This window comes from Miniopterus schreibersii, assembly GCF_964146895.1.
Source record: "Miniopterus schreibersii genome assembly, chromosome: 10".
NCBI classification, from domain to species: domain Eukaryota; kingdom Metazoa; phylum Chordata; class Mammalia; order Chiroptera; family Miniopteridae; genus Miniopterus; species Miniopterus schreibersii.
The window spans coordinates 82,989,142-83,010,463 of NC_138110.1; the positions used below are offsets into that span (position 1 = coordinate 82,989,142).

The 21,322-nt window shown below is 57.3% G+C and overlaps 1 protein-coding gene across 6 annotated transcripts in view; it reads left to right on the forward strand.

Annotated features, from left to right (window-relative positions):
- The window catches only part of NFATC1 (nuclear factor of activated T cells 1), a 93,152-nt gene that overhangs the window by 12,116 nt on the left and 59,714 nt on the right, over window positions 1-21,322 (forward strand). For all 6 annotated transcript variants that reach the window (XM_081149841.1, XM_081149843.1, XM_081149844.1 and 3 more), the window contains exons 2-3: window positions 1,209-2,307; window positions 13,270-13,429. In XM_081149841.1, coding sequence (XP_081005967.1) covers window positions 1,209-2,307; window positions 13,270-13,429 — 1,259 coding nt within the window. The remainder of the gene's footprint in view (window positions 1-1,208; window positions 2,308-13,269; window positions 13,430-21,322) is intronic.

A 21,322-nucleotide genomic window follows, 5' to 3' on the forward strand; every position in this document is an offset into this window, starting at 1 on the left:
TGTCACAAGTCTTTCCAAACTGGAAATCCAGAGTAGCTTTTTAAATAAAACTTACTAGTTACACTGGTAATGACTTTTTAAAATAATTAGCATAGAATGATTCTTAAATCCAACTGTGCACCAATATTATCTGCTGTTTTTATTAAAGGAGAGATTTCCTAGGTCAGGAGCCACCATCACATGTATGAGAGAAACCCCAGAATCTGCTCCCACCAAACCCTTGGGGTGTTTTCATTGTAGCTGGTGATTAGAGCAGCTCAATAGTGATTAGTCTATTAAAACCTCTTTACATGCACAGGTCACTGTATCTAAACCCACCTACTCACCCACCCACTCATCCATGCATCCATCCATCCATCCATCATCCATCCATCCATCCATCCCTCATCCATCCCATCCATCCATCCATCCATCCATCCATCCATCCATCCATCATCCATCCGTCCGTCCATCCATCCATCCATCCATCATCCATCTATCTATCCATCCCCCATCCATCCATCCATCCATCCATCCATCATCCATCTATCTATCCATCCCCCTTCCATCCACCCACCCATCCATCCACTTATCCACCCACCTGTTCATTCCATCCACTCACCAATTCATCCATCCACCCACTTACCTACCTACCTACCCACCCATCTGTTATCCAACAATCCACCCCCCCATCCATCTGTCAAACAAACTGAGCACCTTCTATGTGACAGGCACAGTCCTAGGCTCTGAAGACAGTGAACCACAGTAGACTGAGGCAGGCAAAGGCTCCCACCCTCAGGGAACTTAGTTTCTGCTGGTGAAAGAGATGAGGCAGGACAAGAGGAGGAGGGGTCCGTTCAGAATTCTGACACAGTAGCCGGGGAGGCAGCTTTTGAGCAAAGAGCAGAAAAAAGCAGGGAGGCCATTGGGAGGAAGGATGTTGGGTGAAGGGCAGCTGAGTGAGGAGCGTGTGAAGGGCTGTGTGCCGGACAGGAGACAAGGGCGAGGGCGGGGAGGGCTCCCAGGAACCTCATTGCCGGACACGGTTGGGCTGTTGCTCTGAGCCACTGGGGAGGCCACTGGAGCAGTGTGAGCACCAGCCCATTGCTGGGGGGGCGAGGCCCGGAGCTGGGGGAGACATGGGCCTGATCCTGGGCTCAGTGGGCTGTGGGTTTGCATGTTTGATGACCGGTCCCCTCACGCCATCTCCTTTACGCTTTTCCTTGCAGAGCACTACAGCTATGGGTCCCCCAACATCAGCCCGGGTCTGCCCCTGCCCACGGCGCACCCCTCGCTGCCGGTTCAGTGCCACGACATGCAGACGTCGGCCCCAGGCATCTCGGCCCTGGCTGCGGCGAGCCACCCCTCTGGGTACGGAGCTGCTGTGGACGGTGGGCCCTCGGGCTACTTCCTGTCTTCCGGCCACGTCCGGCCCAACGGCGCCCCGGCCCTGGAGAGCCCTCGCATCGAGATAACCTCGTACCTGGGGCTGCACCACAACAACAACCAGTTTTTCCACGACGTGGAGGTGGAGGATGTCCTTCCCAACTCCAAACGGCCCCCGTCCACGGCCACCCTGAACCTGCCCAACCTGGAGGCGTACCGGGACCCCTCCTGCCTGAGCCCTGCCAGCAGCCTGTCCTCACGCAGCTGCAACTCCGAGGCCTCGTCCTACGAGTCCAACTACTCCTACCCCTACACGTCCCCGCAGACGTCCCCGTGGCAGTCCCCCTGCGTGTCCCCTAAGGCCACGGACCCCGAGGAGGGCTTTCCGCGTGGCCTGGGGGCCTGCAGCCTGCTGGGCTCCCCGAGACACTCGCCCTCCACCTCGCCCCGCACGAGCATCACGGAGGAGAGCTGGCTGGGGGCGCGCACCTCCCGGCCCTCCTCCCCCAGCAACAAGAGGAAGTACGGCCTCAACGGCCGGCAGCTGTCCTGCTCCCCGCACCACTCGCCCACGCCATCCCCGCACAGCTCGCCGCGGGTCAGCGTCACGGACGACACGTGGCTGGGCAACACCACGCAGTACACCAGCTCGGCCATCGTTGCCGCCATCAACGCCCTGAGCACCGACGGCAGCCTGGACCTGGGCGACGGCGTCCCCATCAAGGCCCGCAAGACGGCCCTGGACCACTCGCCCTCGGTGGCGCTCAAGGTGGAGCCGGCCGGCGAGGACCTGGGGACCACGCCGCCCACATCCGACTTCCCGCCGGAGGAGTTCCCCCCATTCCAGCACATCCGGAAGGGCGCCTTCTGCGACCAGTACCTGTCGGTGCCACAGCACCCGTACCCGTGGGCCCGGCCCAGGTCGCCCACGTCCTATGCCAGGTGAGCGGGCGGGGAGGTCTGCGTGCAGGGGCCACAGGGCTGGGTCCTCCTGCGCCTTGGAGCCAGGATCGCCTCTCCGGGCCCCGGGTGTGCTGCTGGCTTTGGGGGTCTTGTCTTTAGCAGCATCACCCATCTCTGTCCCCCGTGTCACACAGCTCTCTCCCTGGTGTCCCAGTGTCCGAGTTTTCCGTGTTTTTTTGGTTTTTTTTAAATGTTTTTATTGGTTGCAGAGAGAGGAAGGGAGAGGGAGAGAGAGAGAGAAACATCAGTGAGGAGAGAGTCATTGATCGGCTGCCTCCTGCTCGCCCCCGACTGGGGATCCAGCCGGCAACCTGCACATGTGCCCCGACCGGGAATCAAACCGAGATCTCCTGGATCAGATGCTCAAGTGCTGAGCCACGCCAGCCGGGCCGAGTTTTCCTTTTTATCAGGACACAGTCGTCGTGGACGCAGCCCAGCCTCAGACACCATCCTACCTCTTCACAGGCCCACCTGCAGACAAGGCCACATTCTGCGGGCTGGGGGCTGGGCCGCTTATGAAGTTGGGGGATACAGTTTACAGACACGTGCACTTGGCTTCTGTTTTGTGTTTTGTGAAACCGAACGATCCCGTCCTGTTTGCTTTCGCCGCCTCCTAACCCACTTCCCGTCTCCTAATTGCTGTCAGTGCCGTGGAGCAGATGGGGCCTCGGCTCAGCAGGTCCCAAGCGGCAGCCGTGCCCACGCTGTTTGTAGAACAGCACAGCCCCCCCTCCCTGGAGACGCGCGGGTCCCTGCAGTCTGGCGACGGCTCTGGCACGTCCCAGCTCCGCATCTTGGGTTGTTGATTTTGCTTTTTAATGGCGTGTGGGGCCGCAGGGACTCCGCTGGGCCCTCTCACTCAGCCTGGCATTTTTATTTTTAACTAAACAGCGTTCCCAACAGGTGGGCCCCTGACAGCCCCAGTGCGTGCTTACATGCAGGGTTGTGATGGGGCGTGAAGGCGTCTTCACGTGGCTCCGTGTGTGGCACCGTTTGACACGGGCTATGGCCGCTCCCAGGCAGAGGCCCCTGTGACCTCTGGGGAAAGGCCCCTGTGACCTTGGCAAGGCCCTTGTGACTTTAGGAAATCCCCTGTGACCTCAGGGAAGAGGCCCCTGTGACCTTCATGTAGTTTCGGGGTGGGGGTGAGCTCAGGGTTTTGCTGGAGGGACTCTGGAAGGGAGATGGGGACAGGGTCATGGTTTCCCGCACCGTGCCCGGCGACAAGGGGCGTGAACTGGAGGGTTGGTTGCTGCGGGACCCTCTGCTCTGCTCTGCGCCTTCACTTCCACAGCTGGGGCACAGGCGGGGCAGCTGTCGCCGCAGGTGGATGCCGTCACGTGTCCAGCGCTGGCATTCCCCACACTGCCCAGAGCCTGCCGGAGAACCGGTGTGAGACCCGACGGTTTGTAAAGCAGTCAGATGGGGGCAGTTAGGAGGCGGGATTCAGAGAGAGAGCAGAAATGAGCCCCAGTTTTTCTCGACGGGCAGTAGGGAGCAGCCCCATTTTTATCGCAATGTCTGCTTTCAATGCTACAAAGTTTAAAAAGCTGGAATTTTCAAAGGTGCCGTCAAATGTACCTCAGAACCTGGGAGTAATTCACAAACAGGGAAACGTAAAAACCCACTTGGAGGCGTTTTAAACACTTAAGACTGGTTATGTCTGCTGTGCTGTCTTCGTAATTTCTGTGTAAATGAGAATAAGGGTATTTAGAAGCTACCTGCCTCCCGTCGGGCCACACGCGTGTCACAGTGTGTGACCTCCTGCATTTTCCTGGACCACGAAGGGCGGGGGCAGTCCCGTGGGGCTTCGCTCCAGTCTCGACGTCAGGGACAGAGTGACGCTGTAGTTCTGAGCATGAAGACCCTGGTGGCGTAAGGTCTTTGAGAAGCTGTGAGAATTCGAGGAAACCCCGTGTGTTACTTCATCAGGGTCCGTGACGAAATACCAGGCTGGGCTGCGGCTGCCACGAGGCCTCTCTGGGCGTGTGGACACCTGCCAACGACCTGTCTCTTCTGTCTTCCTTCTGTGTCTGTGTCTGCGTCCGACTGTCTCCCACTGGCGAGGACAGAGACGTCCTGGATCAGGGCCCAAGGACTTCACTTTAACTTGATGCCCTGTGAAGACCCCAAGTCCATGCAGTCACATACTGAGGTCCTGGGGTCAGGACTCCAGCCTGTGAATTTGGGGGACACGGTTCAGCCCATTTCCCCCATCCTGCCACTCCGGTGCCAGAGGCAGGCAGCTTCTCCCTTCCTGGCGACTCGGGCGGTTCTGGCAGGTGGCCGTCGGCTTTCGTGGTCAGAAAGCAGGTGGCCCCTTTTTCTTTGCTGTTCTGTGGCCACCTGACTGCTTTTTATCTCCTGGTCGCAGAGCTCGAGTTTGGGGTGACGCTCCTGACATTCCTGTGAGTTATGCAAACAAAGCCCCAGGAAGGCACCTAGCTGCCCCCCGTGGTGAGGTTGACCTTTCCCACCGCTGGGGTCCCACGTCCAGTATGTTTCCTGGTCCCGGCCATCTGTTGCCACGAGACTTGTCAGGTGGTGCTCTGGGCAGCAGGGCCCCGTGGAAGCCAGAGGGGAGGTTGTTTTGCCCAGGGAGAGGGCGACCAGACTTCCTTCCCGAGAAAGTGCAGCCAGCACCAGGACGTCAGCAGGTCCAGCCACGCAGCTGAGGCTGCTGCAGTGATAGCAAAGTCTGGTTGGAGGACCTGCGGCCACAAACCCGCCCTCCCCGTGCTCAGGGCCTCTCTGCCCATTTACCTCTATCCCCCAGGAAGAGGAGCTTTAGTGCTGAGCGTGCCCCCGGAGGGTGTGGGGTCGTTTCCCTGTTGGGTCTTTTCCTCTGCCCGGCATTTGTGACTTACCCCTGGGCGCAGAGCATCTGGCCAACCCTCAGGGTCAGGACAAAGCTGACTTCTGGCTGCAGTTGAATTTGATAGAATTTCATAGCCTGGAGTCAGACGTCTTTTAGAGCTTAATGGAGTGACGCTTCTGTTCTTAGAGCTCAGGAAATGCACAGAAATTGGGTGACTTGCAAGCCCCCCATAAAAAATCAGGGTTCTAGTTTTCAGGCCTGGCCCTGAGCCTATTTGGAGGGGAGGGTGTTCTCCCACCTCACACTTCTTTCTGTGGTGATGGTGCTGCTGCGGATGGCAGAGTCCCCAGACCCACCTTGTTCCAGGGTGAGGCCACGTGTGGGCACCAGAGGTCACTGGGTGCAGGGGCACTGTGGGTGCAGGGGCCCCGAGGGTACAGGGGCCCCGAGGGTGCAGGGGCCAGGGCAGTGGGGCCATTTGGTGCTTGTGTCAGGACACGCATCTGCATTTGCTCATCTCTTGACGCAGTTAGTAGGTGCCTGTAGCAGGTTTCATATTAACCTAAAGCAGGGGTGGGGGATGTCCAGCCCCCAGAATCATTTGGTCTGGCCCTGGCGAGGCAACCGCAGGTAGGATTGAAATTCAGTGAATCTAGGAGCTTTTATCATAGCTGATTTTTAAGTTGATAATTTTGTATGGCTGGCGAATGATGTTATAAATATCAAAATGGCCCTCGGCAGAAAAACGGTTCCCCAGCCCTGAAAGGAAACTGACGTCTACACGACTGTTAGTTCACTTGATGAAACGACTGAGGCTGAGCGTCAGCCCCGGGCGCTGGGCAGCGTGAGTGCCCTGGGTCAGCTCTGTGTGAGAACCTCTAGTTCTGTTTAGATCGGGGCTGTGGGAAGGTCCAATTTGGGGGTTTTAATGTCCTTAGCACCTGGACCACCTTGAACCTGCCTGGAGAGAGGAGAGTCGCTGAGGAGGGGAGACTGACGCTGGTCTTGGAAGGCGGGCGCGTTCCCTGCGCCTTGCCCATTAGACTCCGGGACGTGCGGTTGGCGGTTTTGATTTGAGTGGTCACCAAGCCGTAGGTTTTCTAAGGGGGGAGTTAAGCCCGGTGAACAGCTTTTACTCGGAGCCCGTGGGTTCGGTGGCCGGGGGGCTACACGTCCAGATCTGTGTATTAACGTTGCATCTTTTGGGTTTTCGGCTGTGATGTTGATGGTTTAGTAACATTCGTAACTTCTGTGCTGGGCGGAAGCGTTGGCTTACGGCTCTGAGAAAAGTGCTGCCCCCTGTGGCATTTATAAGTTACCCGAGTATTTCAGACTTATGCTTGTTTCCCTGTGGATGGGATTCTGTGAGCGTCAGTTACTTAGGAGAAGAGGAACTGCGGTGCTTCTGGGTCTCGGGCAGGATAAAATCATTCGGATCTTTGTGGCTTTGCACTCAGGTTTTACGTTGAGCTGTCAAGGTCTGAAACGTTGCCTGATTTTGTAGAATAAGCCAAAGGTCAGACGCGTTACAGCCCTGAGACCGACGGGCTCCTGGTCTGGCCCGCTCGTGTCTGCGAGGTGTGCGGGGCGGTGGCTGTGCCCGGGTTTCACATCCAGGCCTGGGCGCCTTCACGTGTCCAGTTCTGACATTTCCCACACTGCCCGAGCCTGGCCGGGAGGGTGTGTCCAGCGAGGACGGGTGTTAGCTGCCACGGACAGAGCAGAGGGGTTCCTGCGACCTTTCCCTCCCCGCGCAGTGGTGGGAAGGACCCTTCTCCATCGAGTCTGCAGTGAGCCCTGCAGCGGACATGGGCCGGCCGCCTCCGAAACCAGATAGTGCCCTGCCGTGGAGATTAAAATTTAATCGGGAGACGGCGGTCGTCTCCCATTAAAACTAGATCTTCCGTGCAATTAATGGGACTTATTTGCCGGAGTTCTTGGGCTCCCGAGCTGGAGTATTTTTAAATATCACAGTGGGGTTTGCTGTTTTATCAGTGCGTCTAAAATGCCTCTGGAAGCTGGGCTGACACAGGTTCCCATCCAGTCCAGGCTGCTCTGATGCCACCTACGTGTGGGGTGCGGGGCAGACGGGCAGGAACCAAGCAGATTCTGTCTCTCGGAGCTCCCCCCACATTGTAGGGAATGTCTGAGGTTTATTAGATGTCTCGTCTTTCGGTGAGAGGAGCCCCACCTGTGCAGGTCAGGGGGTGGTCCTGGGTGCAACTCTGCCTACAGGAACCTTTGGGGACCCAGAGACCTGCTTCAATAGCAGAAAACTGTGCTGATAACCTTTTTTTAAAATTAGAGAGAAAAAAACACACAAAACAAAACCAGAAACAATCAGGAGCCTCTGGATGCCGCCTGAGAAAACGTTGAAGGCCTCACACCGTCTCCCTCGAGCTTTGATTCTCTTCTTTGGCGGATTTGAGTCCTGCCAAGTTCAGAGTTTGTGGCTTCAGCCACTTCAGCCATATTGGTGTCATAAAAGGTTTTCCGTTTCCTTTTAACTGATAAGGACACGTGGGCTTTAGCTCTTAGAAAATCCAGAATGGAGAGGGCTTTACCTAGATCGTTGAAAATGCCTCGCCTCTGGTTTCCACCACCTAAGGAAAACCTCGTACCCACAGGGTGATTCTGAGACTCCTGCACTTAGCTCAGCAGGAGGGTGACTTTCGTGAGCATTAGTTTCAGATGACAAGACACCCGGGAAGGCCCTCAGGCTCGCGGTTGCAGCCGGTGTACAGGGTGGGTGCCTCTCGTTTAGACGGGCATGGCTGTCGAGGGGCAAGGGAAGGCTGCATCTTGAAACAGTTTATTCTTTGGGGTTATACAAGGAATATTCTCCACTGTAGAATTTTTAGAAACGTAGGTAAACAAAGAGAAAACTGGGTCCCGCCCTGGCTGGCATGGCTCAGTGGTTAGAGTGTTGGCCTGAACACCGAGGGGCCTCGGGTTTGATTCCTGGTCACGGGCATGTACCTGGGACGCAGCCCCGGTCAGAGTGTGTGTTGTAGGCAGCCAGTCGATGTGTCTCTCTCACATCAGTGTTTCTCTCCCTCTCTCTTTCCCTCCCCCCTTCCACTCTTTCTGAGAAGCAATGGGAAAAATACCCTCAGGTGAGGACAAGAGAGAGAGAAAGGAACTGGGTTCCTGGGGCCCTCCGGCCGGGCAGTAAGGTGGCCGCTCAGCGCTTGCCTTCCTCCCACACCTGGGACCATTGGGTCAGAATCACAAAGGGTGTTGAGCACGTGGGAGACACAGACCCAGCCGCGGGTTCCCTAACATCGGTGCCAGTCCCATCCCCCGACCCCGGTCAGTGTGCCTCACGGCCTAGACACGTGTGGCCTTTTCTCTAAATATTCAGTGTGTCCTTCAAAGACGGGGCTCATTTTTGGAATTGGGGTCCAGTAGCTATCAGATGAGATATTAGCAAGCAGCTTAAAGTGACCCCTTACTCTTCTCGAGCGAGCCTCGGTCTCCTGTCCGGGTTCCCTTCCTCACGTCGCTGATTCCCGAGGTTTCCTCGCGCTTTGCTCCCTGCGCTCAGCCAGGATGATGCCTGACGCTTCCCTCAGACCCCGTGGTTGCCTCCACGTGTCGCCCGGTGTGCTCCTCTGTCCCATGTTCCCTGTGTTTTTCTCAAATTGGTGCTGAATCGGGGAATTGCTGGCATCGTGGCTTCCTGTTCGGCTACGTGGGGCGTGTCCACGGGAGGCAGGTGCCTGTGCCTCTCTCCGTGGTCGCTGATGAAGTGGCTGAGGTGGTTTTCAGTTTGAAATCGAGAGGCTTGGTATGAAGGTCAGATATGTGCCTGCTCTTCCCTCCGTAGTCCTGGGATCTCACAGGGCGGTGGGGTCACCGCCAGCCAGCCCAGGGGGCCCAAGAGCAGGTGGGATGGCTCCTGAGCCTGAAGCCCCATGGTCAGCAGTGGACTGTCTCCAGGCTACCTGGGTTTTGAATTCCGGGTGAACCTGCAGGTCCTGGTGTTTCTCCTTGTGGGTGACCGTGTGTCTGAGCTCCCAGGGCCCCCTGTGCTGGTGGAAGCACAGGAGGGTCCCGGAACGGTGATGCTGAGACCTGGAGGCCGACGCTGGGTCTGAACAGAGGGGTGTGAGCCAGGCGGGGCTGGATGAGCGGAGCCTCCCTCGGGTGCTGCTGGGTAACTGGCTGCTCGTGAAACCCTTGTGCTGTTGGGCATGGGTGGGGAATGTCTGGCCCTGCCAAGGCCTCACCAAAGAGAAGCAGTTCCAGCCATCACACTAGGAGCGAGTTAATTAAACGTTTGACCCAATAGAGCAGGCTAATTTTTAAGTTGATAATTTTGTATGGCCTGCAAATGATGTTATAAATATCCAAATGGCCCTTGGCAGAAAAAAGGTTCCCCACCCATGCTGCAGAAGGACCAGACTCCCAGGCGGGCAGTGAGCAGGGGCGGGATGGGAAGAAGCCGTCCCCGCAGGTCCAGAGGGGCAGCCAGGCAGCTGGGCCAAAACGCGTGGCCCCTGGCGTAGGCGTGGACAGAGGAAAACCCTGAGTTATTCTCTGATTTGGGATCACAGCGTGTAGGTGGCCTGGCTCCTGTGAACAGTGTTTGAAAGAATCCTTCTCACTTTTTCTACGAGTAGGAGATGCAGAAGCTAAATAAAAAATGAAAGGGTTTCTCATGGGAAACGGTGGCCACAGCAGCCCCGAGAGCAGGTGATTCAAACCAGGAGCCCACACCTTTTCCACTGGGGAGGCCTCGCCCACACACAGCAGGCGCCGGGGAGCATGACTTGCTTCCCGGTGTCATCATACTAGGTGTCCCCAGTGAGGGGGGCAGGGCCGGCGTGTCTCCTGCAGACAGGGCAGCCCAAGCCACACTGTTGGTGACAATAGACAGGGAGGCAGTGGGCCCACCCATCACCTGGCATCCCCCAGACCCCCGAGGGTGTCAGTGACAGCAACCACGTGACGGCCACAGCAAGCACTCAGCACTGACCGGCAGGGGCCATGGGTCACGGGCAGCTTGCCGGCCTCTCCTGGGAGGTGGTAATAATATTAGTGGACCGTGCTCTGGTTCTCATGTACCAGGCCCAACGACCAGCATTTAAAAACTTCTTGTTTTGCAAGAATTCCAGATTCACAGAAAGTGGCAGAGGGATCGGTGTCCCTTCAGCCAGAGTCCCGATAACGACACTGTCGACAGCTGGACCTGATGTGGGCTCCCCCGTGCGTGTGGCGCTGAGGGGGAGACGGGTGTGGAGGACGGGCCAGTCCGTGCCCCAGCTTTTCTTAGAGCCTCATCGATCTCCCAGCAGTGAGCAAGGTGGTGTTACCATCCCCCCCTTTTTACAGGCAAGGAAATTTAGCAGGAATTCGGGAGAAATGTGTAAATCTCTGGGAGCCACCAGTGCTGGTCGGGAACGGGCTTTCTCTGGAATAGCAGCCATGAAGGGTCGGCCATCGTGGCCTTGGACCCTCCCCTGGACCCTCCCCTGGACGCCCCCTCAGACCCTCCAAGGGACCTTGCACCAGGCTAGGCTGGCCGTGGCCTCTGGGGAGGAACGTGTTCAAGATTCAGCAAGTTAAAGGCGGCTTCAGCCAGCCCTGTGCCGGAGACCTTTCCAAGTGTGTCCTCGAGTGTGAGACTCCTGTTGTGTTTTATGAATCTGCCCCTCACGTGACACTCACAAGACCACGTCCCATTGTTTTCGAACTTGTTAGGTTTCACTTTACAAATGACCATAACAGGCCCAGGGGTTGTGAATACTGTTTGCCATAGGTGACTCTATTGAGAAAAGTGAGCGTCCCTCAAGTGGCCTCTGCAGACCCCGGGGGGGGGGGGCAGGCTGTCTGTTGGGATGGTCCAGGCCTGGGGGCCCGGGGCCAGGGGGCCATGCACCCTAAATAAAGTGCAGGGTAAGAAATCAGGATGCATGGAACCTGCTGGTGGTGTGGAGGAATTCACCACATTCATTGTTTTTTTTATTTCTCACCGGAGGATATTTTTTCCATTGACTTTTAGAGAGAGTGGAAGGGAGAGAGAAACGTCGATGTGAGACACATGATCGGTTGCCTCCTGCATGCACTCTGACCAGGGCAGGGGACGGAACCTACAACCCAGGTACGTGCCCTTGACCGGAATCAGACCTGGGACCCTTCTGTCCTCGGGCTGGCGCTCTAACCACTGAGCACACCGGCAGGGCTACATTCGTTGTTTACATGCGACGGTGGTTTGCACTTCACGTCACAGTGACATGATCCTGCCGCTCAGAGGCCTCCTTGATGGACGGTGTTCGTCAGCGTTACGGCACCCCGGGCCCGCCTGGGCCTCTGCAGATGAGCCTGACCTGTCCCAGGGCAGCGAGTCCCTGGGGGCCTGGAGGTGTGTCCTCCGTGAGCGGTTCACGCTCTCCGACGAGGCTGTGACTCTGTCCGGGGAAACGACTGGAAGGGCAGCCGGGGCCTTCTGGGTGCTCTGCCTCTGGCATTGATCACAGCGGTGACTGGGAACAGCGAGCCCAGCCAGGGAGCGCTAATGAGTTATCGACACGGCAGCGGGAGGCGGGGGCTGAACCACTCTGACATTTGCTGAAATGTTCAGAACGTGATCTTTACATTTAAAAAAGCCAGCGTGTCAGATTATATTTTGTTTTGTGGAGCTGTGTCCCCTTTTGTATAAAATTCTTACAGAGATTCACCCAACTGTGCGGGTTCGAGGTGTGTGTGGGTGTGTAGATGACGTCACAGCTTTTGTTCGTACACGTTGGGTGAATCCCACCTACAGACTTAGCCACCTGTGGTCCTAGTTGCATCCAGTGTGACATTTTTTTTTAATGTTTTTATTGATACAGAGGAAGGGAGAGGGAGAATAGAAACATCAAGGAGAGAGAAACATGGATCGGCTGCCTCCTGCACGCCCCCTGCTGGGGAGCGAGCCTGCAACCCGGGCATGTGCCCCGACCGGGAATCGAACCGGCGACCTCTTGGTTTGTGGCTTGATGCTCAACCACTGAGCCACGCCGGCCGGGCTCAAGTGTGACTTTTTAAAAATCAAGTTAAATTGAAGGTGACTTTGAAGCACAAAATTGTCTGTTGTGTTGAGCCAGCAAAGCCCGGGGCTGAGACCGCAGCTCCCAGCAGGCAGAGCTCCGCGCAGGGCCTGCGTGGTGGGAGGAGGGGCGGCCCCGAGTCACCAGCGTCATCGCCGCCTGTGTGCACTTTTCACCAGACTGAGGTCTTTTCTCCGAATCAGAGACACACTCGTACGTTTTGTGGAGCTGCCAAATTCATGCTGAACATTTCCAGGCAAAAGCAATAATTTTAATCATCTATGTTACCATATTTATTTTGTGAACCATTCTGACTTTAAACTGTGCACACAGTGTGTTGCTAACTCTCAGCGACTCAAGAGCAAATTATTTACACAGATTTATTCTGTAACATTCAAGTGCCAGATGGTCTAGAAAATAGTTTCCCTTAACCCACGTGTGAGGAATTAGCTTCCCTCCTCCGTCCCGCCCGCCCCCTCCCTGTCTCTCACGCTCTTTTTTTTTTTTTTTTTTTTCTGGGAGTCAGACCTAACTGTTTATGGTCGGGACCCTGAAGCACATTTTGTAGGTAATTCAGGACCTCGGGAGCCACACAGACCTGGTTTCAAGTAGCAAACTGACTCCCCTTGCAAAGCCTCAGTTTCCCTTCTGGAGAATGGGGGACTACTCATGCCCGTGTCCAGTGCCAGGGGCGCCAGGGGCTCCGAGGACACTCGTCCGTCACTCCCTTCCCTCCCCCTCGCCGGTGCCAGAATTTACAGCGTCACCTCTGAGTGACATTAAGTGACAGACAGGCTCACAAACCAGCCTCGTAGGCCCCTGGGTGACTTCCCCTCCTCCCTCGGGCAGGTTCTCCCCGAGTCGCGGAATTTGGGGGCCGGGGTGGCTGCACGGCCCGGGCGGGAGAGGCGAGGCAGGCCTGGAGAGAGGGAGGACAGTGAGGTCGATCTTGGAAAATGTTTCCGCCTTCTTCAGGGGCCTCATCGTGAAGACCTGCCAGGCCCTGGCCACGCGCCGGACGGTGACCTTGTTGAGGGGAAGCGAGGGCGTGGGCACCGTGAGCGCGTCTGACTCTCGGTTCTCTTCCAGCCCGTCTCTGCCCGCCCTCGACTGGCAGCTGCCGTCACACTCGGGGCCCTACGAGCTGAGGATCGAGGTGCAGCCCAAGTCCCACCACAGAGCCCACTACGAGACGGAGGGCAGCCGGGGGGCCGTGAAGGCGTCGGCGGGGGGACACCCCAGCGTGCAGGTACCGGCGGGCTCCCCCGGGGCTTCCTGAGTCCACGGGCACCTTTGTGGCAACGGCTGACAGCTCTCCCTTTTTCTCTTTAAAAAAACCTGTCGCCTCCCAACCGGTTTAGCTGAGACTGCGTGTCGGCGAAGGCCCGGTTCCCCTGGCCGTTCAGGCCGGGTGGGAGCGGCTCTTCGTGGAGCTGCTCTGGGGAAACGGGCAGTAACCGGACCCGGGCCCGGGCACGGTCCCCGCAGCCCGGCCGTGGGTGGAGTGAGGGGGCTCTCCCGTCACAGCCTGGGTGCCACCCCACCTCACAGCACTCAGGAGGGAAGCATGGTTTCAGGGTTAGAGCTGGTGTTCGGAGAGGTCCTTGGTAACCGTGATGGGGACGGGTGTCCTCTACCATCCCAAACTTGTCGCCCTGCTCCGCCCGGGGAGGGGGTCTAAACTCCCAGATGGGTGTTGGTGGCATCCGCGTTTCCCTTGGTTACCTGTCACCTAATAAGCTATAAGTCCTCCCTGGCCCCCGATGTGACTGTCATGTGGAGGGGCCTTGCCCCAGAGCTCCAGGCCCTGTGGTGACAAGAATGTGTCCCCGAGTCTGCGCCCCCCACAGCTGTGTGCCTGTCCCGCTACCCGGACACGCCAGCGGGGCCTCCCCATTTACATTTATTCCCCTGAGAGGAATAATGCGCTGGGGCAGGAGGGGGGCAGGGAGGCCGGCAGCCGTGGCCACAGTCCGCGCCATCAGGAGGGCGCTGGGAGGGCGGCCCGGGCCCACACGGGGACGGTAGTTGGCACTTGAGGCCGTGCGCTTGGCCCCAGTTAATACCTACCTGGTTAGCCGCTGGACTCGGCACCGCTGCCGGTGGCATTTTAAGTTGCCGCCTTTCCGGGGGAGAAAATCAGACGACGCCTGCAGCCAGCCGAGCTCCACAGCTGCAGGTGTTTAACTCCCTCTCGGGCCGGTTTTCATGGAATGAAAATGCGTTGTTGCTGAATGCGAGACGTTACAGCCGATCCGAAACAAACGTGGAAAGGGGGGTAAAGCAGCAGAGAAGTCAAGTCCGTCCCCCCCCCCCCCCCCCGCCTGTGAATGACAGCGAGGGCATCAGGCGGGGCGCTGGGCCGGGAGGGACACGGCGGACACCCCTGATGCAGGCGTGGGGTGTGGTGGTGGCCATCCCTCATGGGTGGCTGTGACTGTCCCATGGGTGCGCGGAGGGCAGGTGTCCAGCTCCACCACCCCAGTGTCCTGGGCCCTCGGGGTGTCACCGTTTGTGTGGACAGCATGGGGCACCGGTAATAAAATATCTTATTAAAATATATCCCCAGAAATTACTTTAAACTAAGTGATGGCAGAGTGGGAGAGGCTGGTTCTGTGTTTAGACAGAAGGACCCCCCCATCAGTGCCTGGACACAAGATGTCAGATGCTTGTCGGCAGCTCCGTCTGCAAGAGGTCAGCCATTGAGAGCTTTCTGACCCCTCTGGGCCAGCGTGAGTCTGAGCAGGTGTGAGGCGAGCAGTTAAAAGGAAGGGATTTGGGGGGTTTGTTTTCTTTTTTGGTTGGTGGACCACTCGTCGGATAAGAGCAGGATTTGCACGTAGTTAGAATAAAGCCAATGGAAATAGAAGCTCTCTTCGTTGCTGTGAAGGCTCCGCTCCCATGGCCCTGCCCCCTGAGGGGCCTGTTTCACACGTCCGCTGACCAGGACCTGAGCCTGCGCCCTCACCACCTTCAGAAATGGCCACGATGGCTATGCCTGAGCCCGGATGTGGCTGGGTCACTGTTCTGTTTGGAACCGCCGTCCCCACAGGTCACGGAAGAGCCACCCAGCGAACCCGGAGCTTCTGCTGGATAAACACATGCCATCCTCCAGGGGCCTCTGGCGGTCAGACCTCCCGCCACATTTCCAAGAGCTCGTCCGTGAAGTGAGCCCCCGATGTCTGCCGGAGGGGACACCCAAGTGCCCGAGCGTGAGGACGCAGCTGCTTCTCCAGCACCGGTGACCAGGGAGGAGCTGTCCCTGCAGCTCCCTCTGCTCTGCATCTGCCACAGCAGTGAACTGAAATCTGTAACCGTCTTTCTGGTGGGTCAGGAGACACAGATGCCCGTGGCTCGCCCAGCCACTCAGTGGGCAGGTGTCCAGGAGCGTCTGGGACACTTCCCGCCACTTAGGACCCTGCTGAGGCTCTCAAGTCACCACTGGCCCTGGGGGCTGCTCACCTCCGCCCCATCCCACGGTCACGGCACCCACAGGTCTCCGTGGAGCCCATGGGAACTGCAGGCTGGTCTGGGCCGTCAGTGGCTCAGGGGAGGGGTGGTTTCCGCCACCTTCTCTGGGACAGGACGGACAGGGGCCATCACCTGCGTGGAAGGTGCCTCTCCAAGAGATTCGGGACGGCCCGGCCTCTTCCAGTGTTTTTACTAATAAACCAGAGAATTAGGTCCCTGAGGAGCCCAGAATCCGGTGCCACCACCTTCTGCAGGAGAGAACACGGGCCCCAGGAGGCCGAATCCCCGCCATTCACTGTTTCCTGTCCTGTGGTCCCGGTGCCCCACCTCCCGCCATCCTCCAGCCTCTCTCCAAGGCCTCGTGTGTCCCTCTTCCCTGCCCTCCACATGCGTCCCCATAAGAACGTGGTGGGTGAGCGTCCAGAGAGCCGCTCTGGGGTGTCCTGTGTCCCTGCCCCTGTGGGGGCACGAGGAGCCCCCTGGGGCCATCACTGGTCTCTGACCTGGGGGTCAAAGGATGAAGCTCCGTTTACCAAGTCACCAAAATAACCTCCTCGATAGCATCTAGCCCTGCATGCAGGAGGCCGGCATGAATAATTCATCGGCCATGGAAACATGAAGCAGAGGCTTTGCTGATTCCTGAACAGCATCTTAGGTTTGCCGGTCAGTTATGAGTGACCACGTGACCCCTGTCTGGCTGAGGAAGGAACGGAATCTGGAGCCGAGGGCCAGGTGATCCCAGCAGGACTCCGGCACCACCTTGGCCGGGGGGTCATCCCGGCCTCAGGCTGGGGCTCAGGCAGGTGGCTTGTGCCCTGCGTGGTCCTGAGAGACTCTCTTTAATGAGGGCGCTTGGCTTTTAGGCTTAACGTTGCCCCAAAGACCACGGCAGATACCTTTCTGTCATACCCACATTCGAGAGCTGAACCCACAGAATGAACATGGCCGGAAGCAGCTTGCTTTTTGTCAGATGGTTAAAATCAGCATTCAGAGTCAGGCCGTTAAAATTTTCATTGTATGATGGGCCCTCCCCAGGCCCGAGGGGCAGCCGAGTGCTCGGCACTGTGAGACTTGGGCTCCGGAGGGGCTCGGATACTGGGGACACACAGTAATTCCGTTTCTCCTGCCCACAGCATGTTTCATTTCACCCAAAACTTCATTCCACTTTTTATTTCATTTGCCTACGCTCGAGACAGGATTATTAACCTGGAAAACCAGGGTTTTCACAAAAGCCAGAGAAATGGGTGTCCCTGAAGTAAATTACTGCTTCACGGCAAACCCCAGGCCCATCTTGGAGCCAGGCATCTGAGTCAGCTGCCAGTCTGCTCGGGGCCCCGAACCTGGAGCCGGGGCCACACAGTGGAGTTGAAACGCAGGCCTGACCCGCAGCCACATGCTGCCGACCTGCGTGGAATGGGGATTAATTTTTCATGGGTCGGCTTCGGCTGCCAGGCTCTGCCCTCTGCTCTTTCATGGCGTCAGGCAGGTGGTTGTTTACTTCCTGTGGCCACCGCGTTCGTGAGCCCGAGGACTGCACCTTGTGTGGGGCCTGGGCTCGGTGTGTTCTCTCCTCCCTCCTGCACAGCCGAGCGGCCCTGAGTGGCGAGGCCGAGTCAGGGCAGGGCCGGAGGGCCAGGACTGTCATCCAGGCCCCGGCTCTCACCATTGCCTGCCGTGTTTAAAGGCTGTTCTGTGTTTGAGACGAGGCCCTGGGTGGGAGGGATGTCCCCTCTGGAGTTGTTACATAACTGTCCCCTGAGCAGCTGTGGCCTGGGGCACCACGAGTGCCCGCAGGGCAGCGCCCGGGCTGGTCGGCTCGGTGTCCCAGCGACTGGCCGGCCTCACCTCTCCACCAGGAACACTGAGCCCTTGTCCGGATGCAGCACTCTGCTCTACGTCAGCACAGAGGCAGGACACACAATCCCCTCTGGACTGGCAGGCCGGTGTCTGTCCTGGGGGCATCTGGGCATCTGACTGGCATTGCCCATGTGCCAGTGAGGGAGCCCCTGTGCGGTCCCCGGGGCCCAGCGCCTTTGTCGGCTCTGCCCTGACTGTCCTTTGGGTCGTGGATGGCAAACACCAGGCCAGGCCTGGCTTCCAGGAGACTCACCTCCATCCACCATGCCAGCCCCTCAGACAGTGGCATTTAATTCACAGTCTTGCCCTCTGAGGACTGCAGGGCCATCCTGAGGAGGAGGCCTGAGGGCACAGCGGTCATGACCTCTGACCCCAGGAGCTTTGCCCCTCAGGGTTCCTCAGGCCTCCGCTCCTGCCAGCGTCTGACCCAGCCACACATGTGCCCTCCTCCCTGCATGGCCACTGCGTGCAGGTCCGAGTGTGAGCGGGGCAGGCGGTCATCAGGAGGAGGGACCTTGCGAGGAGTCAGGACGCCGGCCTCACCTACAGCACAGGCCCGTGTGTCCCAGGCGTCCAGTCTGTTTCAGTCGCTTGTGTGCTGTCCCACCAGCTGGAGACCTGTGGCTGTTCCGTCTTTTATGTTGTGTCTAGAAATTTCCATGCGACTCGGAAAATTCTGGAAAGTAGGGTCCAAGGAAACAGGAGGCATTGAAATGAACAGAGTCGGGGCGTGTCGCTGATTCACAGACGGCACCGACAGTGCCAGGGGACGTGCAGTAGGTGACAGACTTCAGCACACCCAGGCCCTACACGCTCCTCACCTGTGTCATGGCACAGCCGCCTTGCTGCCCCCTGACTTCCCGGGAACAGGAAATCGGCGCCCTGGGCCCTGGTGGAGTCACCTGGGCCATGGCCTGAGAAGAAAGCAATGTGGAGGCTCTAAGCCCAGAGGTCGTGGTGCATAAGTCAAGGTTGTGCAGGCAAAGCATCCGTGAGCCATGGTCTCGGTGACCCCGGAGCACGGGGTTGTCCGCAGGTTTCTCACTGAAGAGCGAAGATGTCACTAAGGCCCGAGGCAGGCAGAGCCACGGAGCCTGGCCCACCATTTCCTGTCAAACATCACAACCGTCCACATGGAAGCTGCGTCCCATCCTGGGACACAAAGGGGGTGGATATGAGACGGGGACAGCCCTGAGACATGCTGATTTCGGGGCACGTCCACCAGCGACAGCGAGTGTGGACAGGAGCCTCCAACACCACCTGTCTTCTACCCGTGAGGCCGCCTGTCACGTCCCAGCGGGCAGAAGAGAGGCCACGGCTGGGGGTACCGGCTGCCTCCCCGCATCACGGGCACGTGGCTTTGCATCGCGTGTCCTCACACTCCGAGACCTGCACCCCCTGTGGAATGAGAAGTGACACAGACGGTTCTGAGTGAACGGTTGGTGACAGGAGGCCTTGAAAATCTTCACATTGTTGTGAAATGGAGCTGCTGTTAGTGGAAGCGAGTCCGAGACCCAGGGAGGCGCTTGTTCATGAAGACGGCTGCTGACGGTCAAGCCTTTGGACAGTGGCCCGAGTGTGGCACCATCTCTGGGTGCATCAGCTTTTCAATAATTTATGCAGATAAACTCACCGAATGTGGACATCATCTTATTTATATTCTACCTTTTCAGAAAGGTAGAAAAATTTCCCACACAAAACCCAGGAAAACTCTAGAAATGGGGTCTTTCTCCCGAAGGGATCATCGCGTGGCCTCTTAGAGCCTTTTTGTTGCCAGAATTGAGTCTGTGGCTTACATGCAGTTTAAAAACTGGCTGGAAGGTGTTTGTGTCCTGGCGATTTACACCGTTTTGTGCATGTGTGTGCGTGTGTGCACGTATGGCACACGTGTGTGTGTCCATGTGTCCGTGTGTGCGTGGGGGGTGTGGGCATGCACGCGCGGCTTGAGTTTCAACATTGAATAAACTTGACCTCAATCTCTTCCCCCATCATCTCCTGCGTGAGTGCTGAGTTAAGCACAGGAGCTAAAAACAAACATTGTTATGTGTAGGAAACTCAGTAGCTCTTACACCTTGAAATGGAATAATGCATTCTGTTTAGCAAAGAGAGGTCATTGTTATGACAGGTAACTTTATAAATATTATCTTGGCAGGTATCATAATGTGCCGGAGGCAGAAAACGATGCAGTTGTGACATGTGAAGTATTTAAATTACTTTCCTTAAAATGAACTTCGTGTTTTAAATAATAGATGTTTACCTCCCAGTTAAACCTCATATATTCCCATTTTCACTGAAATGGCATGTTTTTAAAAGGCTAGTTATACCCACAATCCACTGCATACCACATACCATCTGATACTCTCCACAGGGGGAGTCCCGGGGGGATTTTAAATTGTCATTTTCACATCGCCTGACCCCAGCCCGGCCCGTGTGTCTGCCTCCTGGCTCCATGGAACTCGCCTGAGCCCCACCGGACAAGGTTTTGGCCAAAGACTCATTTATATATTCTTGCATTAAGTTTTTCAAAATAGAACACAGAAAGGCAAAATTCATCTCTTAATCAATCTCTGATTTTACTTTTACATTTTCTGATTATAAAATGTAGGTTTGGGTCCAGTGTGGAGTCAGGTTTCTTGGTGAGTTCACTAAATTGGCACAGACTGGAGTCACACTCCCCAGAAGGAGACGGGAAGGGGCGGCCCAGACAGCAGGCCTCGGTCTCCTGTCCTGACTGCACACAGTTCCCGTGCAGATGCTCCTGTCTTCACCTGGAGAAGGGTGTTCAGTCCACACAGGACACACATCACTCCTTCAGGTTAAGAGGGACCACAGGTGAGAGCCAGGTGCTGGGCTGGCTCCTGGCAGGTTCTCTGTGGAGACCAAGAGGTGCTGCTTTGGTCTTTACCTGCACGCAGCCAGGAGAGCAAGTGGACGGAGCAGGTGAGGGAGAGACCGCCCCATGCTGAGCACAACTCCCTGTTCCCACCGGTGTTTCTGGTTCCCCTGTGGAAACTCAGGTGTGTTGGCCGCAGGCGGGAGACGGCTGTGTGTGTGCACAGGTCTCTCGCACTGTCGTTAGTCTGAATGTGTCAGAGACCTGAGGATCAGGGTGAAACTCGGTATTTCAATACGAAAGGACTGCTTGGAAGACCATCACCTCCACAATGGTCGGGCCTGTGTCACAGATGAGACTGGGACACTGATGTGTGTAGGTCACGCTGCAACTGGGAGTGTAGTCTCCCCACCAAACGCAGGGCTCCAGAGGGTCGGGGGAGCCTCTGTGAGTGTGCACGTGGCGTGAGTGTGTGTTTATGTGTTTGTGGGGGGTGGAGAGCATGTATGTGCGCATGCGTGTCTGAGTGTGAATGTGCATGTGAGTGTGTGTGAGTGCACATGTGGACTGTCCCCTGTGGTTCCGACTGGGGACATGTCTGCACTTGCCCTCTGAGTGCACCATTCTCCTCTGGCTCTGTCGCCTCCCCCAGGGGAACTTCAGGGCCTCCACTGGCCACTCGGCAACAGGTGACGGGTGTGGACCGTCAGCGCTGATGGGCAGCCACGAGTGCTCACGGACATCATAGACACGGGCCCCGAGCGAGCCTGTGCTGGGTGTCTCGGGGCCGCTGGGAACTCACTTGAAGCTGCAACTACATTCATTTCAGGCGCTGCGCATACAGCGGCGGTCAGTGCCGGTCTGTGATTCGGACATCGTGTGGAACCGGGCAGAGGAGGGCCGGTTTTGAAACGGATCCTGTCCTGTTGGGCACATGTCCGACTCTGTCAGGCAAACAGCTTAGTCTTAGCATCCCCAGCT